Source organism: Astatotilapia calliptera, chromosome 10 (genome assembly GCF_964374335.1).
Source record: "Astatotilapia calliptera chromosome 10, fAstCal68.1, whole genome shotgun sequence".
In the NCBI taxonomy this organism is placed as follows: Eukaryota; Metazoa; Chordata; class Actinopteri; order Cichliformes; family Cichlidae; genus Astatotilapia; species Astatotilapia calliptera.
Genome location: NC_137431.1, coordinates 18,767,807 through 18,780,086, shown reverse-complemented (window position 1 = coordinate 18,780,086; position 12,280 = coordinate 18,767,807). Strand labels below are relative to the sequence as shown.

General features: G+C 39.7%; 1 protein-coding gene across 1 annotated transcript; it reads right to left on the bottom strand.

Annotated features, from left to right (window-relative positions):
- Positions 1-5,050: 5,050 nt before the first annotated feature.
- LOC113031149 (mesenteric estrogen-dependent adipogenesis protein-like) lies at positions 5,051-6,841 on the bottom strand. The gene is made up of 5 exons (XM_026183081.2): positions 6,480-6,841; positions 6,237-6,373; positions 5,878-5,993; positions 5,628-5,795; positions 5,051-5,522 (listed from the first exon to the last, which is right to left on the bottom strand). Exons 1-5 carry the CDS (start codon positions 6,677-6,679, stop codon positions 5,508-5,510), a joined length of 636 nt encoding a protein of 211 aa, XP_026038866.2. The 5' UTR covers positions 6,680-6,841; the 3' UTR covers positions 5,051-5,507.
- Positions 6,842-12,280: the final 5,439 nt, after the last annotated feature.

Here is a 12,280-nt window from a genome sequence, read left to right as displayed (position 1 = left end):
GCTCATTTCTGCCGCTTGTATCCGCGATCTCGTTCTTTCGGTCACTACCCACAGCTCGTGGCCATAGGTGAGGGTAGGGACGTAGATCGACCGGTAAATTGAGAGCTTCGCTTTTACACTCAGCTCCCTCTTCACCACGACGGACCGGTGCAGCGTCCGCATTACTGCAGCTGCAGCCCCAATCCGTCTGTCGATCTCCGGCTCCCTTCTCCCATCACTCGCGAACAAGACCCTGAGATACTTGAACTCCTCCACTTGGGGCAGGAACTCATCCCCGACCCGGAGTGGGCACTCCACCCTTTTCCGGCTGAGAACCATGGCCTCAGATTTGGAGGTGCTGATCCTCATTCCCGCTGCTTCACACTCAGCTGCGAACCGCTCCAGTGCGAGCTGGAGGCCCTCACCCGATGAAGCCAACAGAACCACATCATCTGCAAAAATCAGAGATGAGATTCTGAGGCCACCAAAGCGAAAGCCCTCCGCCACTTGGCTGCGCCTAGAAATCCTGTCCATAAAAATTATGAACAGAACCGGAGACAAAGGGCAGCCCTGGCGGAGCCCATCACCCACCGGGAACGAGTCCGACTTATTGCAGGTGTTGTGCCAAAAAGTGATTGTCTGCTAGAAACTGATTGCCGTCCGCGGGAGCGCGCAGCTGCTTAAAGCTTAAAGCGCCCGGATTACTTGCGTTGCCAGCTACTTTCGTGCAACTGATATAACGTGGGGGAAAAAAAACCCAAACACATTTATGCCTTTGTTATTAGGCAAAGGTATGCATTTATGGAGCTTTAACGTTTCTTGTAACCGAATTATGACGCTTATCAGAAGGTTGCTTTCAGTGTGTAGCGCAGTCACGAATGACTACACGCATCACGATGGAATAATTAATGCCCACAGGTTTAGTATGTCTACTCTCGTTGTTCATATTTGTTATAAGACTGTCGAATAGTAGTTAAAACAATAAAGACCTATTGTGCCAGTATCACCATGACTCTTTCTTGTTTGTTCAGAATAACGACTGAGAACATGGCATTTTAGCGCTACCAAAAAGTGATTGTGGCCTATAACTTGTCACTGAAACAATATTTCGGCTTCAAACTTGTTGGATATATTCCAGAAGGGTTACATGTGATATATTATATCCCAAAAACTCTCCAAGAACTGCTGAATAACTTGTACAGGAACAATAAAACTGATAATATGCCATTTTCAAGCTGCCAAAAAGTGATTGTGGCCTATAACTTGTCACTGAAACAATATTTCTGCTTCAAACTTGGCGGATTTCATTTAGAAGGGTCATATGTCAAATATTACATCTCAAACAGTCCCTTAGAACTGCTGGATAACCTGTAAAGGAACATTAACATTGATAATAAGCCATTTTCAGCCTGCCAAAAAGTGATTGTGGCCTATATCTTGTTAATGAAATACTATTTCTGCTTCAAACTTGCTGCATGTCATTCTGAAGGGTCCTATGTGACACATTATATCTCAAACAGTCCCTTAGAACTGCTGTTATATTGTTGCTTTATTTAACTTCAGATCACATTTACAAATCACATATCGCTCATGTTTTGCCATTCCTGCACAGGCTCCAGTCTCTGTTCAAACTTGAGCCACTTTAGAAATAACTAGTTACGCTAACATGCATTGAGAGAGTCACAGTGCTAACCACCTCACCGCTATGCTGCCAATATCGATTTTGATTTACCTGGTAAGGTGGGGAGGCGAACTCTGAGCGGGCTCTCACTGCTGGGGTCAAATGCACCCACTGGGGGACAGTGTGAGGCAGACTGGATCAAAGCACTCACTTGATCTTGATAAATTCAGGAGTTTAAAGCAATTTTGGCAAGTGATTTTTTTGTCTCTGTTTGAAAGGAAGCAGACATTGGTTCATCTCTTTTTATTGCTGTTAACTGATTATTTGTATTAAACTGTTCATTAAAAAAAATCAGAATATCTGACAGCAGTGTTTTGGAAATAGGTTTTCATTATTTTTTATGTTTTCCATTGCATTCTGTAGACAAAACATTTACCCAGCAAAGTGAGAGCTCAGTTAGTTCAGTGCATTAAATGATCAAATGTTGTTCTGTAGGAGAGACTTTAACACTCCAGAGGCTTATACACTTATGTCAGTGCGCCCCAGGGCAGCTGTGGCTACAATGTAGCTTGCCATCGCCAGTGTGTGAATGTGTGTGTGAATGGGTGAATGACTGAATGTAGTGTAAAGCGCTTTGGGGTCCTATGGACTAGAAAAGCGCTATACAAATGCAGGCCATTTACCATTTATAAATGAAATCTAATAAAAGAGGAAATGGAAAAAGAAACACCAAAATCAAAGTAAAAATATATGATCAGAGACAAGAAACACACAAAAATGTTATAATTCTTCATAAAAGCAAAAAATAAACACATACAGCACATAGAGTGCTGGTAGAAGAAATAAGGACTCTCCATCATCATGCAGAAAATGTGAAGTCTCTGAGACAGCAGGCATAGTTATCAAATTCATCTGTAACGAACAGTGAATAGTTACAGTATGACAATAATACCTGATGTTCCACACATCATCCATTACATGAGTTTTCACAGGTACACTGCAGCAGACACAAAGTTATCTCTAATATTTCTAACTCACCTAATGGCTCATGTCTGCTTTCTGCGTCACAGAGGCAGACATGAGAGTAACACCTGTCCAGTATTGCCCTGTAGTAGCTGGGATAGGCTCCAGCCCCGTCCCCTGCAAGCCTAATGAGTATAAATAGAGGGAATGGATGGATAATGGCTCAATCTTGAATGAAAAGACAAAAAATAGGGGAAAAAATCAGCCTGTCATCTACACTTTATTTCATTTGCCCGAACATTTTCTATCATGTAGACAGAAAAGCCAACAGATCTCATGTTTCACAAGCAAGACATGTATATTTTGTTAAATGATTGCAACTAATTGCATCTAAATAATCACTGATAAGACCCCTAAATGGTGCTACTCCCTTCATAACCTCTTTTTAAAGGCTATGGATCAAGTGACCTGGTGACCAATTGGTTTGAGTACATATCACAGGCTACAGTGCACGTATTGTTGGGGATAAGCGAACAACATTTGCACTACTTTAGCTAAATTCATACTTTTACACACTTCCGTCATTAATCATTTTCCAACTACTGCCAGTCACCGTTCTTCCTTGGCCGTCCTTTTACTGAATGCCATTTCCTGCTCTGTTCCCACGGTTCCTGTGTGTCTCTGAGTAGCAAAGGCAAACACGGAAAAAGGTTTGTGAAATTCTCTGAAGTACAGCGTCAACCATACAGAGATATGCTCATCTCTGATGGTATAATATCCCTGCTGTCTTTTTGTTTTTGTTTTATTTAAAATAAATAAATAAATGAGTGTACTGAAGGAAACTATAAGACAAAAAACATAAATAACGCGTCTTGTGAAGTATGTGTTTATTACACGAGACCGACTTTGTCAAACGTGCTTTATTGTTTACTGCACTGTATTAAGAGAGTGTTGTCAGCATTTCCTGACTTTCCTTCTCATCTTTGTTCCTCAAACACTTAAAAAGTTTCAGGCACTCAGAAATCTGCGTGCTTTGTTGCTGTCACAGCCATTTCAGCTCTGCTGTCTGTAAATGATCTGTGATTGTTTCCTAGGCTCTTGTCGCAGGTGACCTCAAAATGTGCTAATAACAGCTTGTGTTTACGCTTGTTCTGGTCGCATTTGCATGGATGCTTATCACACTTTCTTAGTATTAATGTCATGTCTGATTCATAAATGAATGTAAAGGACAGTGTAAACATTGCACACCCACACAGAGAATTTAATTTATGATATAAAGGCAAACAGATGAGAGCAGCGTTTGCTCTCTGCTTGTAGATCATAGTATGTTTCTGAGAAGAACAAAATCACACCTGCTTCTGAATTTAGTGGTGCTTACATTATATGTCCAAAGGTGTGTGGACACACAATATATTCATATGTAAAAAGGTTAGAGAAGTTATTTCAAAACGATAGACAAGACAACTATGTTACTACAATCTGTTGCTGAAAAGCAAAGCCAGCAAAGAAGTGCAAAAACCTGTAGTTCCTGGAGTGGAGTCAATACCCATAGGCTCCCATCTCAAAAGCCTCAATTGTCTATTTTTGGCTGCTCCTTTATTTACCAGGGGTCACCACATTGTTTAGATCTACATCTTTAATCTGGCAATATGTAAACCAATATATCTACGACTGTTGTTGTGATTTAGTGACATAATTAAAATTGCATTGAACTAAACAACCTTATCGCACATGTTTACAACCTGATACAAAGAGTTTTATCTCTAAGGGTAGTTTTCCCCTATTCAGGAATGATGGGTGGAGATCAATTGAAGCCTTAATCGTAGCTTTGTTTCATAAGCTGCTGTAGCTGATCGGTGCCTCCTGGGCCTCACTTTCACAAACTAGCCCCTCTGACCTGGACCTCTCACTCATCCTGTTGCTACCTTATCATGCTTTAGGTGAAATTAGTTGTACAACTTTTTTACAGTCTTCAGCAAAAACCTGAGCCCCTCCTATAATGTTGATATCGCAGGTCCAACATGGCAGAACAATAAGTTCAGGTGGATGTCGGAAGAATTTACTAATGTAAAGCTGCAACACTTACGATCGCGTTGGAGTCAGGTCAAAATAGATGCAGTCTAAATTTTTTTAGACATGTTGTACTGATATTAGAGGGGGTGATTAGAAAATGCTTTCCCGCTAGAGAGAGAATTTGTGTTTTTAGAGATCAAAATGCTACTTTTGCGGTGGAAAAAGCAACTGACTGTCGCCAGAGAGCTTTAGAGACAAAGCAATAACTCTGAGTCTTACAACATTAAAATAACACATCAAACACATTCCTGTTTACGTCAACTCTCTGCCAAAAAAATGTAAAATACAACTACATTTCGTTTGGGTCCCATTGTCACAAGAAGCACACCATTACCTGGAATATCATTGTTCATAGACCCGAACCATAAAATACAGACCCAAAGGGAATTCTTCATTATGCACTGAAATACAAGATTTTTTGCTATTAAAGCATTTATTGCTTTTTTAAAGAAAAACAAACAAGCAATTGTCATGAACAAATATCTTTTTTTAGTGCAAAAGTACGAGCATTTCATTTTGCAGCAGCACAGATTTGACTACTTTAAACCCTCCTTACAGTACATACAGTAGTTAAAAATCGTGTAAAAAATTAATATTTACAGGCACACAAAAGAAGTTTTATACACATATTGTGTTAAAACAATCTTTATGACATTCAGAAAGTCTTTTTCAGTCCTTGTCAGTAGTTTCCACCCACTGAACAGACAGAATATCTGGACTCAGATCCTAAAAAATCTAGAGGTAGGAAAGCCGTCGGTCTGGCAGGATGATATTTTAACCATTCATCTATTTTACTGAAGATGCAAAAACAAGCTCCGGTTAAAGTGAACAGTTAAACTCAACTTCGTATCGTTCTTCATCCTCAGCTGGCTCATGTCATTCTCAACTGTAATAAGAACAGATGCAAGAAAAGCAAAGTTAGACAAAAACCTAAAGAGACTCAAAAACATGGATTTAGTTTAAGATCTGATAAGAACAATTAGAGACGCACCTTAAATGTTCTTTTGCTGAAGCCAAGCCAGTGTGGAAAGTCAAACAGAGCATCAGAATAATATTTGAGGGTGAAGGAGGCGTCTCTCCACACGGGCTTGACCTTCATGAGGTCGTCAGATATGAGGTTTTTTGCTGCCCAGCTCTCCATTTCTTCAGTCAGGTCAATCTGAAATGAAGGGAAAGGTAACATATAGTGATTCTGAATAAAAGAGGCTCGTGCAACAGAAGCACCATGAAGTCCTGCTCACATCCACTCTGTAGCTTTCTCCAGCAACAGAAGAGATGGTCCCATCCATGCCTCTCTCCAGCTGCCACTTGGTGAACGGCTCGTTGCCATCGATGCACACCACATACTGCTTCACCACTGAAAGTTCATGAGGAAAGAGTAAAAAAGTCAGAAAAGGAGAGAGTTTGCGCAGAAACATGGTGTAAGAAGCAAGCTTTCACTGTAATGTGAACTCCACCCAAATCTGGAGGCCTGCATGAGTCAGCTGTGCCAGCGAGCAGCCCACAGCTGTAACATACGGAGTTGTTTTCACCACTGTCAGCTCTTTGTACTGTGTGTAATTACTGTTAGATGACAGCTTGTGTGTAGGGAAACACTTACCGCTGAGTTCTCTGGCTGCCTTTTTGTTGCTCACTGAGGATTGTTCTTCGCAGGCTGAAATCAGCAGATAGATCTCCTTGGACAGCAGACTCTTCCTCGTGCTGCTGTATTCCCACAAGTTGTGCATTTTCACTTTTCTGTGGCCAAAAGCAAAACAGAAAGAGTTTCATATTCATTGCTTGTGCATATGAACGCATAAATAAATGAATATACATTTGGGTGTGCATTTCTGTCTTTTCTCACCTTCCCAGCGAGTTGTGGAAAACGAACTTCTTCCCGCAGGACTGGAAGTCGTCGATGAGCACCAGGCTCTTCTCCTCGTTGCAGCGGACTCGGTAACCCGATCCGAGAGTCTCCACAGAGAAACCTGGCGGTGGATTTCTCACAAACTCCTCCACTTCTGTCACTCTCATCCTGCTGCCCGACTGCTTGTTTACCGGCATGCTGTCACGTTTTCTTCTCTCACCTCCTGCCGACGTTTATATGGTCTAGTTCTTCTTCTTCTTCTGTATAGGGTTGGCAAACAGCAAAATGGTGTAATGTGGTCTAGTTGATGGACTTCTGAGCCTTTAGTAACGCCCACCGACCGCCAAGTTTGAAGAGACAAACTAATATGATTTCCGCTCCCTTTGAGCCAGAATAAAAGCCTTTAGTTACCACGTTTTGGTGGTGATCCATAGCTGCAGTTGTTAGTTGATGAAATGGAGAAATAAGAAACGTTTTTTTTGTTTTTTAAAAAAAACCTCAAACTGTGCTACCTTTTCAAAAGGAAAGAACCGCTTTTTCCTCATTTATATCGATGTAATAATCCATTTGAGCACACACAAGTCAATATATTAAAACCTAAATTAAATTAAAATGTAATGTTATGCAAATGTCATTAATTTATACATTAAATCACATTACATTTATGTAAATAAATACATAAAGAACAAGAAAACAGCAGAAACTTCCCTCTTCCACAAATGCTATTATTTTGAAGGAACGCCTCTTCTCTTTAATTTTGCTTGATATGAGATCATTTTAAAGCCAAACTTTATCAGCTGACCTGCTCACACACATAAAAGAGACTAAGCCTCTGACAATGTGAGTCACAAGCAGAAATTAGATATAAGCTCGTCTTCCCAGAAAAGGTGGCGTTGACCAACTGACGGTGACACAAATCTAACCCTCCTATCTAAGGTACTGTGCAACAGTCTGGAGCCACGCATCATTTGCTTTTAATTTGCTTCCAAGGAGCCAGACGTTCGTTAATTTATTTTATTTTAACTCTTTATTTCTTAATGTCATTTTTTAAAGAGTCCTCTCGAGCAGTCCTCCTCTGGGCTTTATGGTTATAAGGAGATTGTTAAAGCACAAAAAATGGCAACTTTTAATTGGTATCTTTTGACACTTTGTCTCAGGTGTCTATTCCCGATGTATTGAGTTGAATGTATGAAAAATTCTAAACATAACATAGTTTGACAATGTGACTGCTTAAGAGCTATTAGCTGCAAACTTGGCATATCTCAGTTTGGTGTCCTGTCAAAAAGCCATTCTTAAGGAAGTGAAACAGTGAGAAAGGTGTGCCAAATTACACAAGAACTAGACTGCAAACCAGAGGCAAAAGGTCTTATGAAGTGATTAAACTTGACATTTAACATTTTTGGATCAAACCGTCATCAACACGTATTGAAGAGATCTAAACTGAAGAGAGGTAAACTGTAAGACTCTACAATCATCTGTAAAACACAGAGGAGGCTCTATCATGGTTTTGGGCTGACCTGGGCCCTTTGCTCTATGTCATCAGATTTTGATCTACCAGGTAGTACCAGCTGGGAAGCATCTGAATGGCAACAAGGTCATTTTTTCACCATGACAATGATCCCAAACACACTGCCAATGCAGTAAAAGCATACCGGGATAGAGAAACTTTAACAGTGCCAGTCATGGATTGGCCTCCCCAGAGCCTGGACCTCAACATTATTGAAGCAGTGTGGGATCATCTGGACAGATAACACAACAAAAGGCATCCAACATTCGTAGTAGAGTTTTGAATGTACTTTAAGAAACCTGCAGAACTATTCCTGAAGGCTAATTAAAGAAATTACAAGAAAGCTTGGCTAAGACAGTTCAGCCTGTGCTGAAGAATAAAGGTGATTATACAAAATGTTGTGTTTCAAGGCCCGTTTTTTTTTCATATAGTATCTTATTTCCATGTATGCTGGCACATGTTTCGATAAACCACTGCGCTATTTTCCCATTTTCTTTGCAAAATATAAAGCGACAGTGGCCCAAAACCTTTGCACAATACTGTACATAACTAATACAGGTGAGAATGAGGGATGTCACAGAGCTGTTACTTATGTTGACCTCTATAAATGCACGAAGGCATGTAAAACAGCATTTGTTCTGTTTGAAATTAACCTCAGGTGGACTATTGAACTGAGAAAGAAGCTATAAACACTTGAAGCTAGTCACATACAAGCCTTTGCTGCACACTAACACCCAGTGGCGGTCCTAGCCTGTTTGGCGCCCTGGGCGAAGGATTGTACATTAACATAAAACACACACACAGCCACCAGACAGCCATCATAATTTATCATACAACAGGACAAATCAACAATTGACAACGACTAATTAATATTAAAATCTGTAACATAATGTATTGTTTGGAGTTTAGTCTGTTAGTATTTTTACTATTTCTTCTTGGAGCAACTGTAACCTACATTATTTCCTTAGGGATTAATAAAGTATTCTGATTCTGATTGTTTCAGGATGACCTGCCATTATCCAATGACACATCTGCTCGCCTGTATCTTTTGCTCGTTTCTCCTCCTCTTCTTTTCTCTTTTTTCTAAACTGAAGACATGATGGCTTTGAACTTTTCTTGTCCATCTTCCATTGGTTTTAATTTTACACTCCAGTATGAACACCCACCCCCCCAACTCAGGGATCACCACAACATAACCTAATAAACCTACAACTTAGTTCACTTTGTCTAGGGTTTATTTCGAGGATTTCACACAATCCAGGATTCAAATCATGAATACATAATGGGCTTGGATTTACAACATTATGAATGAAATGTGGTCTACTTGGAAGCAGCAGGACTCTCCTCCCCTTTCGACGGGTTGTGTGTGAGACTTCAAATCATCAAACTGTAAATTATAAATTTTAAATTGTTATTGATCCCTTTACCCCGAGTCCTAAAGTGTATATTTATTTGCTTACTCTTCTTATATATATTGTTTGTTTACTTGCACTGCTGTAACTGGAGCCTCGTCGTCTCGTCTCTCTATATACTGGACTGTATGTAGCGGAGATGACAATAAAGTTTACTTTGACTTCAGCAGCGAGCAGGCGCACCGAGGGCTCTCGCGCTCACTTTTCACGTATAGAATTACTGTGCAGCATTTTTGTTCCTCTTACAGGAATTTCTGATCACGTTGCCATGTTTTCTCATCAACAGGCCTAATGTGTGCTGTGGTGTACTTTGTGAACAAAAGGGCTTAGTATTACTTTACCTAACTTCAAACACATTCATGCGTTATTGCTGTCTGTGAGTAACAATGTGACACATTATACAGCCTATCCCTGTGAATAAACAATACTTAGGCCTGCAGTTCTTGGATTCTTTAAAGCTTTCTCCAATTTTGGATTTCTTTCTTTTTCTTTTTCTTTTTTTACAGTTCACTCCATCTGCAAAACAATGTGAGAACTCTGAAGTGCTGTTTCACAACAGAACCAGCCTACTTTAATGTTTGTGGCTCAGCAGTTCACTTTTAGCCTCTGTGGTCAGGAGCCTGTTGACTCATTTGTTCTGGATGTCTCCACCAGTCTGCGTGTGCTTCCACAGAAAAAGTACGTTCAGCCTGTTTTCTCCACACGTACTCAGACGAGACTTTAAACAAGCCTATCATACTCTGGAAAATAAAAGTGGTTTGACCTAGATTCCAGTTGTATTTCTCACTGAACCTTCCTTTTGTTTTAGATTGTATCTATTTATTATCTAGGTGCAGCTAAACTTTGTCTTCCCTGTGTAGGACAGGTAGAGGCATTGCCCATTCCAAGTGTGAGAAGCTTCAGTCTTATTTATTCATACTTCATTCTTATAATGGCAGATATCTAATCAGCCAATCACGTGAGCTTATAAGAAGGCAACATTAACTCAAATGACCACTCATTACAACCAAGGTATGCAGATAAGCATCTGTGAATGCACAACATGTGGAACCTTGAAAAAGATGTGAGCTACACCAGAAGACCACACCGGTGTCACTCCTGTCAGCTAAGAATAGGAAACAAAGGCAAAGTCACACAGGATCACCCAAAACAAGTGATTAGTCTCAATTTCTGCCTCGAGAAATCAAATCATGGATCCATCCTACCTTGCATTAACAGTTCAGGCCAGTGGTGGTGCTGTATTTAACAAAATGGTCAGTGAGTGAATATAAAACGTGAATTTTTACTATATTTTATAACATGTGGTGGTTCTCACATTAGCTGAGAAATATCAGTACGGTATATCAATGTGCAGCAGGTACAACTCTGATCTCTGAAAACAGAAGGTATGACTTCCTCTATGAGCATTTTTTTTTAAATTATTGATTTTGAGTGCATAATTTTGTGGCATACAGCAAGTAATAGAAATATTGTGGTGTAATCTTTTATATAATTTAATCATGCAGCTCATATGTCTCGCTCGTCTACTGTTGATGAGACATAGAAACTCAATTCAAGCAAAACTACACTGGCGTTATTAAATGTGGCAGGATTTACAGTCCCAGTGCAGAAACTGTTCATAATTGCCCATCATAAATGCCTTGAAGCGTATCACTTTTTAGCATCAATGCTGGCATGTTTTTTTGACAGTTGGTGGTTGCAAAATAATGTCAACAAACTCAGTGAAGAGGCATTTGTTGTGCACCTTATCCTATTTTATGTTCCTCTGACTCAGAGTAATAAAAAAAAAACTTTGCTAATGCTAAAAAAAACCCCAAACAGGATCGATCTACTTATTTACAAACACGAGAAGCCATAATGGCAATGGTATTAATTAAGATTAAAACTAAACTCATTCGATACACTTTTTCAGTCATTCGGTTTTAGATTTGCTGCTGTGTTTGGGATCATTGTCCTGCCATAAGAAGCAGTTTTAGCCAACCTTGCACTCTCAGGCAGACAGGCTCACATTTAGCTCAAGGATTCTTTGGTATACAAAGGAGTGCATGGTCGACCGCAGCTGCAAAACAAGCCAAAATCATCACCCCTCCACCACTGTGCTCACAGCTGGTATGCGATTTGTGCTATATGCTGTGTTTGTTTTTCCAAACAACGTGCTGTCTATTTTGGCCACACATCTCCACTTTGGCTTGTGTAACATTATTCCAGAGATCCTGTGAATTGTTCAGATGCATCTTTGCAAATCTAAGCTGTGCTGCCATGTTCTTTTTTTTAGAGAGACATAAGAGACTTTTTCCTGGTAGCACTTCCATACCTGTTCAGTCTTTTCTTAACTGTACTGTCATGACCTTTATTATTTAACATGCTAACTGAGGCCTGTGAAGTCAGAGGTGTATATCGTGGTTTCCTTGCAGTTCCCTTTCCTTTCATTCACCTTGGGGGAAACTGGCTGGGTTGTCCACTCCTGAGAAGACTGCCAAATTTCTTGAATATTTTCCACGTGAATAATAATAATATTAACCTCCTAGGACCTGAACTCTTCCACAGCATGCATTTTTAATTTCTATTTGATGTTTGGGCATACTGGGGCCCGATGAATGTAAAAACAAAGAATTACCAGATTTTTTTTTTTTACCTGATTTTTGTTTTTAAAAAAAATAAGAGCCACAAATGAGGATATTCATTTAAAATTTTGATAGAACAGTAGCAGTATAATGTCCTCGTAAGTGGATATCAGGCCCTTGTAGAGCAAAATTTAGTATTTTGGTCTAAATACCCCAAAATGTGATGTCCTAGGATGGTAATAATAATGATAATGGTAATAATAAAAATAATAATACAGTGTAATATACCATCTGTTGTTGTTAATCTGAATGTGT

Excerpts from the sequence above, each read along its gene's own strand:
- LOC113031149 (XM_026183081.2), bottom strand. The coding sequence starts at position 6,679 with ATGCCGGTAAACAAGCAGTCGGGCAGCAGGATGAGAGTGACAGAAGTG. Across the intron at positions 6,374-6,479 it reads TTCCACAACTCGCTGGGAAG|AAAAGTGAAAATGCACAACT; the intron begins GTGAGAAAAGAC and ends TTTTGGCCACAG. Across the intron at positions 5,796-5,877 it reads GAGAAAGCTACAGAGTGGAT|ATTGACCTGACTGAAGAAAT; the intron begins GTGAGCAGGACT and ends CCTTCATTTCAG.